The sequence below is a fragment of the Chrysemys picta genome, chromosome 18 (genome assembly GCF_011386835.1).
Source record: "Chrysemys picta bellii isolate R12L10 chromosome 18, ASM1138683v2, whole genome shotgun sequence".
Classification (NCBI taxonomy): domain Eukaryota; kingdom Metazoa; phylum Chordata; order Testudines; family Emydidae; genus Chrysemys; species Chrysemys picta.
In genome coordinates, this window is record NC_088808.1 from 16380660 (window position 1) to 16396584 (window position 15925).

The following is a 15925-nucleotide window of genomic DNA, read 5'->3' on the forward strand; positions in this document are numbered from 1 at the left end:
AGATTTCATAAAGCTCCCGGCCATCTGCCCTTGAGCTCCAGGAGGGGAATGGGCTGGTCCTGCTGGAGAAGAGGGGGACCCCGCCAGGCGCGCGGATGAGCATTTCCATTTGTATTTCTATTTTTGGGGGGGTGGGGGGCGGGGAACAGGCGGGGGTGTTTGCGGTCAGAAAAAGTTAAACTTCTTTTTATCCTGCTCCGGGCTCCCCCCTGGAGACGGGGGGGCAGGGGGTTGAAATTTCTACACCCCCCCCTCCATCTCATACCCCCCCCCCCGCAGTCCCCACCTCCCCCCAGCCGCCCGCTCTGCCAAGCCCTAGAACGCTGCCCGGGCAGGTTGGTCCTTACCGCCCTAGCCGAGGGTGGGGGAGCAGCCTTCCCCACCCAGCCAGGAGGAGAGGACGCGTGTGCATCTGCCGCCTGGCACGGAGCTCCGGCGGAACCTCCCTCGCTGCACCGGCTCCAGGAGCGCCGAGCGCCGGTAAGGAATCCCGGGGCGGGGGGGGGGCAGGATTCGGGGGGGGGGAGGGCCCCCGATCTCGCTGAGCAGGGAGCTGCCGCCCTCCGCTCCCTGGGTTTGTGCAAAGCCGGCAGGCGGGTGGGAAGCCGGCCTCTGAGGCTGGCCAAAGCCTCCACCTCCCCGGGCATGAGCCGAGGCAAAAGTTAGTTAGCAAGCGGGGGCCACTGGCGGAGGTGCCCTGCCCGTTTCTTTAATGTTGTTTTAATTGTGATAGGGATGGAAAGGATTGTTTGGAGAGGATGATTTGTTACCAACCCATCGCTCCCACGGCGGCTTTCCCCGGGTGTTTGGGCAAGAGATTAACAGTCCAGCCGTTTTTAAAGGTGTGAAGTTACAGCGTGGCTCACTTCAGTCTTTTCTATCAAACTTCTCTGTCCGCCTTGCCCATCCCCTCCCCTCCTTAACTCTACCTTGACTGGCTGCTTTGCATGCTCACATTTAATATTTTATATAGAGAGAGATATAATAGAGCTCTGGTTTGTTTGGAAAATACACAAAGTAGCAGGAAACAAACAATACCTCTCTTAGATTTCCCCCTGCAGTTCTCTTCCTGGCTTTTATGAATAAAGTGCACCTATGCAATAATTTGTTTGCCTGCATATGTTTAGGCAGCTGTTAAATGGTTTACTCTGCTCTGCTTATTGTAAAGAGATGATGCATAGATTTTTGTGATTAGGGGAGGCTTTGCAAAACTATAAGGACACATAAATCCCAAGTGCAATATTATCTGGACAAATATTTTTAAAAGCGTCAGATTATTATTGATTGCACTCAACTTTCTGCAGGAAAACTTTTATGAAATTAACCAGTACCTTGGAATTTTCAGTGCCTGCAGTTTTCCCTATCTGACAGAGATGTGAGGTAGAGACTAACAGCAAAGTCCCCTGGTAACAAGCTCTAATTTCCAAACAAATTGTTTGGAGCTATTTTCCTCCACCTTCTTTCTCTAAAGTTAGTTGTACAATCCTTGCAAAGTACACTCTTGATTATTTCTCAAGCTTTCATCCTTCTTGTGCCAAGGAAGTGGTGTTCTCTCCTCTTAAACTTTTTTTTAGAGTTTCAGAATAAGAGATGCAAAGCTAGAGATCATCATATTACATTGACATCTAATTTCCTATTTTGCCTGCTTTCTAACATTAGTCCTTGAATGATCTCAAAGTCCTTATGTAAAAGAAACCTTACAAGGGGTAAGAAAGGGGGGGGGGGAAGCAGCATCAATTTATGTGGAACCACAAATGCATTAAGGATAGCAGCTAAATGTGAGTGAGATTTGCAATCTTTCTGTTGGGAATATGGTTGTCCTCTGAGCTTTGCAACATCATGTGCCTGCCTACATGCTGGGGGTATATTTTCTAACTTTGCTTTTTAGAATGAATTAAAAGGGGGTATTATTATCCTGAAAAAGAGAGAGAGGATTAAAAAAATCTCCTTGCACATGGTGTGTGTCAGTCTTTTTGATTTTTATAGTTCCAGGTGACACTTCTGGAAAGAACATTGAGAAGTCCATCAAGTTTACTTTCTGTACTTAATTCTAGAGCAGTGTTTTGTGACTCAAAGTGTTGTCTCGTTATTTCAATAAAGGGTTGATCCAATAAAAAAAGGAAAGAGCTAAGTCCAGATACCCAGATAAAATCTAATTTTGTGTTTTTAATACTTTGGCTATCAGTCCCTTGTGATTGCTGAGTACTCTTAAAGGAAAATAAAGAGCGTTGATTCTATTTGTTCCCATGAACTACAGTTTCTTAATAATATCAGGTGAAGATTTATTTTCCAAGGACAAAACAAAACCGATCAGGGTGAAACCTGTAGTTTGAAAAGGTTTTTTTTCCATATTAGCTTTATGTCATATTATTTCAGAGCAACATTGTGAATTATTTCTGCAAAACATCTGTAATGTTAAAACGTTGACACAACAACTATAACAAGGAGATAATGTGCTTGTTTGACTAATTGTAAATAAATTCTCAGGCAGATTTTTATTTCCTTGGGAATATGTGATATTTAGCAAATATAACAACAAGACAACTAACAGATATTATAGATTCTTTCCTTCTTAAGCTTCTCCCTCTGCCAACCGTTCAAGTGCAAAATGTATTATTTTTAAGGTTATGAAAATAATTTCTTAAAGATAACAGCATGAAGTGCCCATTGACAGAAAATTACCTTACTTGGTTTGTGTGTTCTACTGAAATCTCTACTTCTCTGTGATGTTGTTTAACAGTTGGCGGTGACCAATTTGATGTAATAATTAGGCACAGACTTTTATAATCAAGAAGACAGCTCTGATGTCAGCAGGGCTTATAGACACTTCTGTGTCACACCATTTTATTATTTTTACTAAATTTACTCAATGTAAAAATAGCACACTATTCTTTTTTTGGGAGTTTATTCAGGGCCAATGAAGCTATAACAAGCTCTCCTTTGAACAGCTAGAGACGAAGCATGAAAGATGGGTTTTCTTTTCTGCATTCATTCATCTCAATCAGAAATCCTTCAGTCTAAGAAAGGGGGCAGGGAGGGAGATGTTAACATAGATGTATGAATCCCCCTAACATGGATCAATGGATCTGTAACCTAGAGTTTCACATAGTAACCAAGGTTCACGATAAAGCAAATACTGAAAACACTATGCAGGCAAAGTCATCTTTAAATTCTGGAGAGGGAAGGGGAGTTGTAGATTCAGGTGGAAAGAGAATTAGTCGTGGCTCAAGTTTTTGTTCTGAAAACACAGTTCACACCTCTCATTATAGAACTATCTTGGGATTAATGCTGAGAGAAGTTTGCCTTTTTTTGTTATTTTGTTTTGTGATTACTTGCGATTTTTATACTCTAGTGGCAAGAGAGGAAAAGATTACACATTCTTTTGTTTAAGCTGAAATGAATACTGGGAGAGGTCATTGATCTTTGTGTATTAGGAAAACCTTAAATGTTATTAGTACTTTAAATTGTTTTCATTAAATGTTATTGTGCAAATAAATCCTGTCTGTGGATACTGGACTGTGCATCTGTCTGCCTAGCTACCTTATTTATTGGCTTATTTTGTAAGACTATCAATTTGTCTGTCTGTCCCTCTTGTCCATGTCTACCTATTCATGGTCCATTCTCAATCTTCTAATGACCTATCATTTCTTCTTGATAGAATTTAGAGATCCATTAGTGCTATTGTTTTTCAGATACTGTTAAAAATCAGATACCCTTAAATGAAGTAGCTACTGATACAAATCTTCTACACAATAGAACACCCATAAGTATTTTAATATGGATTTTTTAATTAAAGTTGTATATCTCTTACAAGCTTTTTTAAATTTCATGACTCCTAGAAAGCTCAGCCTAATTTTTGTATATTTCATAGGAGTTGTGTTTTTGCAAACCTTGTTTCACCTTCTCCCCCTTTCTTCCAGCTAATCTGTCTTTTAATTTGTTGCAGGTGGTGCTTGCTAATGAGCTCTCCTTTTCCCCTTATAATGAACAAGAAACGTGACCTCAGGTAGTTGGACGGTTTGTAGCTGAAGCTTTGGAAACTTGGCATTATCAGCCAGAAATTGCCCTATGTGCATGCCTCGTCACCAGAGCAAGAAGCAAAATAAAAAACAAACAAACAAGTCAATGGTCATATTTTCAATAAAGTGACCATAGGACAATCTGTTTAGATGGCTTGCAAAATTTACCACCCAAATGATGTTGTCAGAAAGGTTGCCTTTTAAAAGAAGTAAAGTTTAGGTCCAAAGAGTCTCCCATTTCAAGGTAACATAGATAATAATGTCACTTAAATATTTTTTAAATAAAGTTTTTTTTTTTAAATAATTATTTAAGGCACACCACAGTTTAAGGCACTTTAAAAAAAAGCTATACATTGGTAGCAGATGAAAAGGTTAAAGAAAACTTGATCTAGCCTCATCACATAGCCTCTCCAATTTTTCTCCTATCAAATTTCATCACCGAATCAGAACTTGAGAGCTCTATTGATTGAGTAGAGTCACCTCTAGATATTTTCACACTGATGTAGAAGATCTTTTATGCAAAACAAACAAAACAAAAAAAACCCATTAAGTTAAGGAAGACTTTTGACCGCTGATCAGCAGTTCTGGAAGGGCTGTCCATAATTCTCCAGATCAAGTGACTTGCAAACTTGGCTTCTGTACTAAGAGACTTTCCTTGTCTGAATGCAGCATACAGAGCTGGGCCATTGTTGTCATCTGGATCTCCTTAGGGTAGATAATTTTTTAGATGAGAAGTTTCCATGCTGATCCTGACAGTAACCCCTAGTCCAGTAGCTGCCTTTCTCGGGACTCTAGGCATTTCCTTTGCCCAGGGACCCTGCGCTTGGTCTCAGTTGCCATGCTGAACCTGGTTGCTTTTCTGTTGCACTGTCTCCCTCTGGCCATGGGACACTATGACATTTGCAAATCCTGGGTGACCACAGATGATGGCCCATCATGGGAGTTTTATGCTTGCCAGCCCAAGGCCATGCGAATGAAGGACTATGTGACAGTGAGAGTGGATCCACCAGGAATCACCTGTGGGGACCCCCCTGAGAGATTCTGTACTCATGTAAGTATTTGGTTTCCTTTGTTTTCCTAGTTGACGTGGTAATTAATTATGCTTATGTCATCAGGGACAGAGTACTGTCGCTCTGAGACAATGGGTAATAAGGATACCCTGAATCAGAGTGCCACTGTTATTTGGTAGTTAGAACAAGGAACTTGAAATCAGCTCTTCTATCTAGATTCTTATACTGTTCTCCTCATTGTCCTTTCTGAACACCTTGGTTTTATTCCCAACTCTGCCACTGACTCTTTGTGAAACCTAGGCAAAATTACTTTATCCTCCCTCGGATCTCAGTTTCCCCATATGTGGCCTGGGAAGAATACCTATCACCGCACAGGGGTGGTAAGTAACTGTTTGCAAAATGATTTTGAGGCCTGTGAATGAAATATGCAATCCGTATTATACTACATGTCTGGCTCTCAATAGCATTCATCTTTCTTAGAAACTCCCCGTCATATCTTTTGCTGCAACATGTAAATACCAGCAGAACAGCCTAACAGTGGGAGATAGTGCTGTCTCACAGAACAGAATAATGAAGACAGTCCTTAGATCAAAGGAAGAATCACTGAAGCTGAAGATCAGTTGTTTTGTTATCAGTTTGGGAAGGATGATGTTTTTAGGTCACATGGGCCAGATTTTCCAAACTTCCACAATAGGGGCCAGATATTCAAAAGAGTTCAGCGCCCAATGTGCATCCATCTTTTGAAAATGTCCACTTAATTAGTGCCTAAATGGGAGCAGAGCACTTTTGAAAATCTGGATCCAAAGGCCTGTGTAGTTCACTGGACTCCTATGTCAATGGCACAGAATCCTAATCTCAGGAGCCATATTTTATCAATGATGAGTAGATGTTCTGTAAGTCTGTGCTAGGGTGCTGAATAGAGAGGAAGGGTATATTTTGGTCCATGTAGGTAGGTGGCTTACATGCAAGACTCCTGCATCTCAAACAGCTTCATAATGAGAAGTCCCTAAAGCCTATGTCTTTTCTTTTCTCCATCTTCAACCTGAAGAGGCACCATAGCCAGACACTCACTCTTGTATTTAAAATCTTTAACCTATTTTCCCTTAAATATTAATCATTGCCTTTTATTGAGTGCACCACAAAGCTCGGCTGGACCATTTGATTTGTAATTCACAAGGATTACTTTGTTTAAAGAGTGCAGAGGTCAAAACAAACAGCAAAGCAATATGGTTTAAAAGTCCTTTCCTAACTATACAACGTTAGAACCCCGGTGAGTCAAAAAAAAATTAAAATAAATCAAATCACATTTTTAAGGAAGACTGACAACAATCAAACTGTGTACTGAAGAGGCTTCAGAAAGGGGAAATTTCTTCTTTACGGATTCTAAATCACCAGTTATTTGTGATGAGGTGGGAGTATTGTCTAGTGGCTAGAGCAACTGGCTGGGAGTGAGGATTCTCAGTGTCTATTCTCCACTCTACCACTGACTTAATTTAAGTTTAGTTAAACCACTTGAACTCTATGCCTCAGTTGCCCTATTTGTAAAATAGGCAAAACAAACAGCTCATTACGTCTCTTGAGAAAAATCAAGATTTATTGTCCCAAGAGGAAAATATTGACCTAAAGCTAACTGATGCCAAATCTTTATGTTCACCAAAATACGAAGCCAACATTTGTATTGTTACATATGTTCAGAGTATTTTCATTAGAAATATCTAGCAATTAAGTCCACTAATTCCAAATGTGCAACAGTTTTCCCTTTTAAACTCCTATTCTTATAGGACAGATGAAGTTATAGGTCCACAAGAAAATAGTTAACTATTGATAAGTCAGTCTAGAAGCATAGATTTCCATTTATCTGATTAGCTCCAAAGGGATTAAAAGGTGAACAACAGATTTCACTGAATTCATCAGGAAGCAGTTACTTGCGTCAGATCTTGGTGGTGTTGACCTATCAGGCGGTAACTGTTAAAAATTTACCGACTCATTTATTTAGCCAGTAATGAGCCAGCATCTATTACATGTAACAATAGTACTTCCTATCTTACATGGTTGTTGTGTCTTAAGTAACGTACCTGAACTGCTTGGAGAACCTTGAAAGAAAGGGATCTAAAAATGCAAAATATATTATGGATTTGGTTGCACTTCCATTGCTAACTCCAGAATAAACATACAAGTCCTACTATAGATATTAACTGAGTTGTACAATAGGGATAATTTGACATCTTGTTAAAGTTTGAACTTGTATTGCAACAAAACGCACCCAAGTGTATTCCCTGAAGAACAAACAAATTTGGAACAAAAGTATTTAACTGTAAGTCATTTTCTATATTGTGACAAATTCTGCTCCCAGACCCACTTGTGCAACTGTTATTACAATTCATGGGAGTTAAGCATGCATAGCTGAAGGTGGAATTAGGGTCCCATGTGTCTCTGCTACAGTGCAGTTAAATAAGTACCTGGGGGAACCGTGAACCTAGGAATTGTGTAATAACTCCCCCATCATAGCCCAATGGTAAAATATTATATCATGAAGGTAGAGCGTGACACTTGAAGCCTCTTCAGTTAACGTATCTGTTCATCCTGTGCATTTTGTTCCTTTTATTTTGATAGCCTCTTTCTCAAACTCCTGGTGCTTAACGTAATTCAAAATAGCAGAGATCCCATTTAGAAAAATTGTTAACGGATCATGTTAGTTAATTAGCCTCATAAAACCCGAGCTCAAGCTGCCATTCCCCCTTCCTGGGCCATCCCCACCAAACCCCTTGCCTCTCCCAATGCTGAATAAATTCTACAGGTGTAAAGAGGTATATGATAATGCTACATATAACAGTAGATAGAAATGTAATAATAAAAATTAAGCAGAGTAGACAGCCAGCCCAATATTCAGTGCGTAGAACAATGTGCTGCTACAAGAGAAACCGAGGACAGAGTCTAACTCTTAAGACTTCTGCACCTTTAGCTGGAAGGCCACCATGGTAACTTTTCACAGCTTCTGTCATGGAGAATGGTAGATGCTCCCTTACCCTTGAGCAGCCCCTTGTGGTCAGCAGAGAGCGAGCCAGTCTTAGAAGAGGTGGTTGGTTCAGTCACAGGACACGTGTAGTGACTTAGCACCTATTGACAGAGAAAGAAGACAATCTAAAGTGGGGAAATGAGGGATGTGAGCAAAGAATACTGGCCCTGTATAAAGGAGGTCGTGAGCAAAATCCCCGGGCTGCCCATCAGTCATTGTGGCTTCTAATCCTTAGTCCCTGTATTCAAGAATTGCAGGTTTAGCAACTCCCACAAATGTTGTGTTAGATGCTGTATAGCAAAGCTAACTATGGTGTATGATTATATTCTCCACACACTTTTTCCTCTCCTGTTGAGCTGATAGTAAAATATTCAATCATTTGCTCTCCTCTTTAGTTTTTAATTACCGATGCAGAACAGGTAGACACTCCTCAGAGCATGGCTTTCTAGAAGAGTAAATTTTATGATGGCTGTTTTGATCTCTCTTCTCTCAGGTGTCTTCTGTAATGGCAGGCTGCTATGCATATAGTTAAAATAATAATTTTATTACTAATTAAGCACTCAGTGCCAACGTGTGTGCAGGGCACCGTACAGACAACTGAAATAAAAATAAAATTACACACAAGATTCATAAATACATGATTAAAAACTTCAAAGTAGACAAAGAGGAAATGGTGATCTAGCATTATTAAAAATGGATGTAGGAGGAGAGTCCTCCACAGGAGCTCATGTTAAGGTGCCTATCCTGCAAGATGTTGGATGCAGTCTGTGTGGTACCCTCAACTCGTATTGAAGTCAAGGAGATACTCTGCAGCCTTCAGAATCAGCCTCTAAAACTGTAACAGCTCTGAAAGAGGAGTGTTTTCAGATGATATTTGAAAAGTGGCGTGTGATAGGCTGAGGTGGATGTCTGGGGGATTGCAAAAACTCTACCGAGTATGGTACCGTCTCAGTTCTAAAGCAATTTCTATTCACATCTGGCTGCTTTTTCCACTCCACAGAGTATTCCTGCTGATTATTAAAGTCAGGGGTTTTGTTTTCACACTTCTTGAACTTTCTCCTGTTTGTCAGTACCCTTCTGGCAGGGTCACCTGAAAGAATTAATTGTAAATTTCATGATGGTTGGAAAGTGGGGGGAGAAGGGGAAGATGGATGGATGGATGGATGAATAAATAAGAACTTGAATGAATCTAAAAGTGAGACTGGCAATTATTAGGAAATAGATCTCTTAACCAAGGATGCTTGGGGGAAGGGTGAAATTTCAAAGACCAGATGCAGTGTGTTGCATACAACAGCTAAAACCAGATTTCAAATGAGGGAAGTAAGAATTGCTGCTCTATAGTAAATCCTTCTACGTTTTTTTGTGGGTGCAGTAGCATGTTTCTGCATTACCTGATACAAAGCTACTTTGTCATCAAGCTGTTGTATTGAGGGGTGAGTGGCAGAATATGGCCTTGCTAATAAAACACTCTCCGGTATCCAGATATTTTGGACCAAATTCTCCTCTGTGATATACAGAGACAGCCCCTATTGAGTATGAACTGATGGAACTGAGAAGAGAATGTGACATTTGTACTTTATTTTTCCAGGTCTGCAAAAGACTAATTATTTACAATTAACACAGTTATGTAGGTTTACAGTGCAACATACAGGCACCGAAAAGACACACATTCTCTGCCCCAAACCCAGGCAAATGTTAGGGTTCACAGCTAGTTATAACAAATGCATTCTGATCAGGGTGGAGAATGCTCAGCTACAGCCCTCAGGTAATAGAAAGGTGCGACAGCAAGCTAATGTCCAAAACTGTAATCCACATAATTAGTTGTTGATTAATGCTACAGAGAGCTGTCACTGTGCTATAATACCTCCGTGGCGCACGCAGCCCATCTTTCCATTGTGAATTAGCCTTTGTTTGCAGAGGTTTTGGGGGAGCTCATCCTCATTCACATGGTGTTCTTTGACACAGGGCAGGGCTGTTAGCCCATATGGATGGGTTGGGGTATTTTTTACACCATCAGCATTGTTTCATCTGTAAATATAGCTTGTTGATTTTGACAGGAGTCTGTGAAAGGAAAGAACTCCACTTACACCGCTACCTCAATATAACGTGACCTGATATAACATGAATTCGGATAGAACGTGGTAAAGCAGTGCTCCGGAGGTGTGGGGGGGGGATGCGCACTCCGGTGGATCAAAGCAAGTTCAATATAACGCGGTTTCACCTATAACGCGGTAAGATTTTTTGGTTCCCGAGGACAGCGTTATATCGAGGTAGAGGTGTATTTGTTACACCTTCAGCTACACGTGACGTGTTGATTCCTAGCTAACGTCTCTGAATGGCTCCTCGTGTTAGGTCTTTACACCATTGATTAATTTTGTTGTTTCTGAAAGTTTCCTTCTTTTTGTTTTAAAGCCAGACATACTGTTAAAAAAAATATCTAGTGGTTAGAGCAACTGATGATTTAACATTTCTTGTTAGCCTGAGGCACAACTAAAATGTTGTCCCCCTCCCCGAAGCTCACACAACGTACTAGCAGGAAATAAACAAGCCAACCTCACTATGTGTTTTATATTACCTATGTTACTGGAGCTGAGTCCAGAAAACTGGTAAAACTTCAAGTGTGAAACTGCATGTGATGCCTTTGTGATCTCGGCGCATACATGAGCAATGACAAATACGTGTATCCACTTTCCCGCTTTCTTTTTTATAAGTTCAAGCCTACCTTCTGTTGACTTTAAAACATCATTGGTTTGACTCGGGGACTGGGAGTCAGAGCTCCTTGCAGTTCTATTTACAGCTCTTCTGCTGACTTATTGTATGACCGTGGGAAAGTCATTTAACTTCTTTATGCCAAAATTTATCAGCCCAGGCACAAAATCTAGCCTCTTACTCTAACATGAAGATGATGAAATTACGAATGCTATTTTACTCACATCTCAAAAACCTAATGTAACTACTTGGCTGGGGGCAGGGTTGGCAAATACCATTTTGTGAAGTTGTTTTTCCTCCCCCTTTGTAAGCTTGGGAGCACCATATTTACCAACGTTGTGGTGTTATGATGCTAAATTAACGTTTAAAATCATTTGAGTTCCTCTGAGGAAAGTGGTGGGAGAAGGGCAAGCAACAAAGCATTATTATTTCTTTGAATCAGGAGTGAAAGGTTTTCTAATACACCAGTTCCATCCATTGATCAGTATTACTTCCAAGTCTGGGAGGAAAGGCTGGGTAGGACTCAGAGTTAGGTTCCTATTCCTAATCACCTTCATCTACATCACTGATGTCAGTGTGGCATTCACTGCTGCGTTTGAAATTAAGGTTGATAACTCCTTGCCTGCTGCCAGACCCCAATATGTATTAAAATTTTCCATCTCCAGCTGCAAAAGCAACCAAAGGTTATTCTTAGGTACCATAGAGTTTGAATGCTCTAATAATCTGAGGGGTCTACACCACAAAGTTAGGTCGGCTTAACTACATCGCTCGCTCAGGGTTGTGAAAAATGTTATGCCCCTATGCGAAATAATAAAGCCAACCTAAGCCTCGGTATAGACACTGCTAGGTTGACGGAAGAATTCTTCCATCAACCTAGCTACCGTCTCTCGGAGAGGTGGATTTACTACAGGGATGGAAGAACCCCTTTCGTTACTGTAGTATGTGTGTACCCTACAGAGCTACAGCTGTGTTGCTGTAGTATTTCTAGTGTAGACATACTGTACAAAAAGAGCCTGAGGTCTACACAGCAGCTGAGAGGCATGATTCCCAGTGCAGGTAGACATACACCTGCTAGCTCTGCTTGAGCTAGTGCTTAGAAATAGCAAGTTGGGTTAACCACACAAGTACAATCCCACCTAACCTGCTGGGTACAAACTTGGGCAGCTAGCTCAAGCCCTCACCCACGCTACTGCAGTCACACTACTATTTTTTAAACATCCTGGCTCAAGCAGAACTAGTGCATCTGTCGGTCTCCCAGCTGCTGTGTAGATGTACTCTCAGAGGGAGTGCATCTCCAGCCTTAAATTAGAAGTTACTGTGTAGACTGAGTTTCCCACACAAGCTTTAGCTAAATCAGTTCAATGATCTATTTAAATGCATGAAGCAGGATTCATCTTGTTATAAGAATAATATCCCACGATACAATCAAATCTTCTCAAAATGTTGATGGAAAAACATGGTGATACAAAATTAGGCTGCCAAATGGATTTAATTGATACAGTGAACTTTCGGCTAACCCCTCTGTGAAGGACAGGGGAGAGGGAATGAGCTATTTTTACTGCTGCGGAAAAGTCCTATAGAATTTAATAGCGTTCTATGGAAATTACTCCAGAGTTGTGTATAAAAGGCATTGTGGTCCAGTGGAAAGAACACTCTTAGTGCTTATATTCTTTCCCTGGGTAGGCTGCAGCAATGTGTGTTACTGTTAGGCACTTCAGGTAAAATTCATGGAGTTCATATTAAGGGGAAAGTATTGGGGAGAACTTAGTAGATTTTTAAAAGGAAAAGCAAGAGGTTATTTCTTTCTTTGTCAGTGGTATGGAGTTTCCTTTAAGTGGAACAAACACAGACCCAGGACACAGGATAATGCACGGAACTAGAGAACTTTTTTCGGTTGCTGGTATTATTATTTATAGATTGCTGTGTATGGCACTTTACAGATAATTAATACATGACAGGTTTCTGCTCTGAGGAATTTGCAATCTAAATTAGGTTTATCTAGATTAGGAACTCTTCTGTTTTAATACCACCTCTGCAACTGGCTCACTTGGCCTGGTCTTGGTCAAGTTTCTTAGTCCTTTTGAATCAGAAAACTGGAATTTTTCATATAGAAAATATTGAAACAAAGTGTTTTGACAATTGAGAAACTTTTTTCGAAAATGTTTCAAGTCAAGAAATGTGTTGACACCCGACCCTTTCCCGCAAAAAGGATAAGTTTCAACACATTGGCATTTTCTGAGGAAAAACGTTGCTAGAAAATTCCCAGCCAGATCTAATGGAGAACGACTGGTTTCCTCCATGCTGTCTCTTGTCTGAGCTGACAGATGCAATTGATTGTTTGAGAGAGCAGGAGCATGTCTGACCATCGCAAAAAGATGCAGATCTTATGCCAACAAATTTAAGGCCATAGGGTCTCTTAGGTTAATGAATTCATTTTCTGACCTAGTTTGTGAGCTCACTCATGCGTATACAACAGCAACTCAGCAATGCTCAAGTGAAAGAGCCCAAATTTCAGACTTGTCAAACTTATTATGCACGTGGGGTTTTCAGTGACCTCGTTAGCAGGAGTTCTTTAGAGAGCACCATTCTATACCTCCTTTCAAATTAGTGTCTTTCCCTAAATATGCAGCAACCCACAGGCTTTATGCAGTTCAGATTCACTAGTGGAGATGTCCCTTGTTTATATTCAAACAGTTCAACCTGGTACACATTTTCCTCTGCTGGAAAATGTCAAAAAGCCCCTGCTTCTCATGCATCCACATGGACTGTCCATTATAATGCATAAACTGCAGTTAGGTCAATCAGGTTGAAAGGTGCGGGAGGATGGGAGCACTGTGGCTGCAGAATCCTGGCCAAAAACCACTGCAAGTAATAATATTTAACACTTATAGCATTTTCCACCCAAGAAACTCAAAGCACTGAACAGTCAGTATTATTATCCCCATTTTAATGACGGGGAAACTGAGGCAGGATTTTTTCAAGTGACTTGCTCAAGGAGAAGAGTAGCATTGCCATGATGATACATCATAACCTAATGTTGGCTTGAAGATATTTAGAGAGGCACCAAGGTCTAGTGGACTGAGTATAGGAAAGGAAACCAGGAGCCCTTTAGTTCTAATCCTGATCAGTCTGTGGTCTTGGGCAAGTCCTTTTAGATTCTCTGTGAGTTTCCCCATCTGTAAAATGGAGATATTGATACTTCCTGCCTTCACAGTGTAGTTGTGATGCTTAATAAATTAAGGTTTATAAAGTACTTTGAGATCCTCTATAAGGTATTAGTATTAAACCACTCTATGGAAGATGAATATTTTTTCTTGATCACTGGCACTTTCACACACATTCTCTAGTTGGGGTTCTTCTCCTCCTGTCCCTTGAGACATTGTCTAGCATTGTACAGCACACTAATGGGCATTTGTTTATATACTTAACATGATATTTTTTACCATTCACATGGCTCTGCCAGAAAAGAAAGTAGCTAATGTTTAGGGAAAGGAAATGTGGGGGAGGCAAGAAAGGAATAATAGGATTTAAAGCGGCAGAGGGGGCATAAGGTACCATGGATCTGTTTCCAACATGATCATCTGCAGAGACAAAGTTCTTTCAGAGTGTGGGGCAGAGAAAGTGCTGCTACCCTGTGACTTCACCTGGTATTCGTAGGTCCTGATGGACTGACTCACAGGGAGGTAGCATTTTGCAGTTTGGAAGACCAACCCCAAGAAGTTGCAGACAATGTTGGCCTATTGATAAAGATCACTCTCATACAGACAGTAACCTGTGTTTACTCCACAGCGTTCTACACACATGCATCTACCCAGTTATTTCTGTGCCTACAAATAGACAGCTTCGGGGGGAGGGGGGAATGAATTTGTTTTTTCACAGGATATCCCTAGCTCCAGTGGAACTCAACTTTATTCTCTAACTTTTCCTGAGCAGGTTCCAGACTCGGTAGAGAGCTGAGGGAAGGTGGGAGACAGAACTAAGTATGGAGAGTGCGTTCAGGTATATGTAGCTGTGCAGACTCTGTGGGCCAGATTCATCACACCTTGTGCTCTCACATGTACCTGTGCAAAATTGGTCCAAACCACAACCGTTCAGTTTGTTTTTATGCACAATTTGAACTCACTTTACACTGATGTGGATTGCTATACACAAGGCACAAGTTTATAAAGAATCAGGCCCCACGTGTAGCACACTGATGGCGTAAGACAGTGATGTGTCAATGTATGTTTCCGTGGGAATGGTGGATGTGCATCTGGATTAGTCCAGGAGATGAGGGGTGGGGGGAGTTGCATGAGAGAGAGAGAAGTAGGTGTGTGTATACATTTTAATGGAAAACAATTATGCATGTTTCCATGTGCACAACTACAAATTCCTTTTAAATGCAAACTAGAAAAGAATCTTCAGTTGCCAGTGCTAAACACATTTAAGGAAGTGGGGTTGCTCCCCCACATCCCCAGGCCCCGTGGGTACTTTATAGCTTTGTTTTCCTGTACATTTACAGAAGGGTGTGTCTCTGTGCTCTCTATGGAGAGACAGAAAAGTCACTTTCTGCTCGGAGCATTCTTCAACCACTTTGGTGCTGCCTAATGTACCAGATAAAGTACATGAAGCCTGCATCATCCTTACATGTTACTGTTTGTACTAGACATGTCCTTTTTGGAATGCTCATGTTCCAGAGGAATAGCCAACCAGTGCTTCAGAGAATGCCCCTGCATTCTACACTTTGCCCAGGGGTTGCACTGGAGAGGACAATTAAATGGTTAAAGAAAGACAGCTGTAGTGAACTGGTTCCTCTGCCCTCTAGTGGACAGTCTCAGAACTGCTCCATTGTGTCAGTGGCCCTTTACTGCTAGCAGTTAATGAAAACTCAAATGGTAGTAATTTGGGGAAGAAGGATCTCCGTTCTGTCCCCTGTTGTTGTTGTTAAGTTGCTGTGACCCTGGTGTGCAATGTAGTGTCTAGAGCTTAGCAGATAATTGATTTTTCAGTTCAGTAGCTGAACCAAAAATAGTTTAATTTCAAACCAAAACTGATTTAAAAAAAAAAACCTAAATGGTTTGTCTAGAAAATTTTGAAACAAACAATTTGACTTTCAAAAAAAAATATTCCATCATAATAATTTGAGGAAATAGTTGGACTAATTCATGAATCGTTTCGGTCGCCCAAAACAA

General features: G+C 40.9%; 1 protein-coding gene across 2 annotated transcripts in view; it reads left to right on the top strand.

The window, feature by feature from the left end:
- Positions 1–317: 317 nt before the first annotated feature.
- NTNG2 (netrin G2) overlaps positions 318–15925 on the top strand; it is a 70723-nt gene continuing 55115 nt past the window's right edge. Inside the window, exons 1-2 of one of the 2 annotated variants that reach the window (XM_005293297.4) lie at positions 318–480; positions 3947–5070. In XM_005293297.4, coding sequence (XP_005293354.2) covers positions 4858–5070 — 213 coding nt within the window. In that variant the 5' untranslated portion in view covers positions 318–480; positions 3947–4857. Of the gene's footprint in view, positions 481–3946; positions 5071–15925 lie in introns of those variants that run through there. The other variant, XM_065572252.1, reaches the window with a different exon arrangement.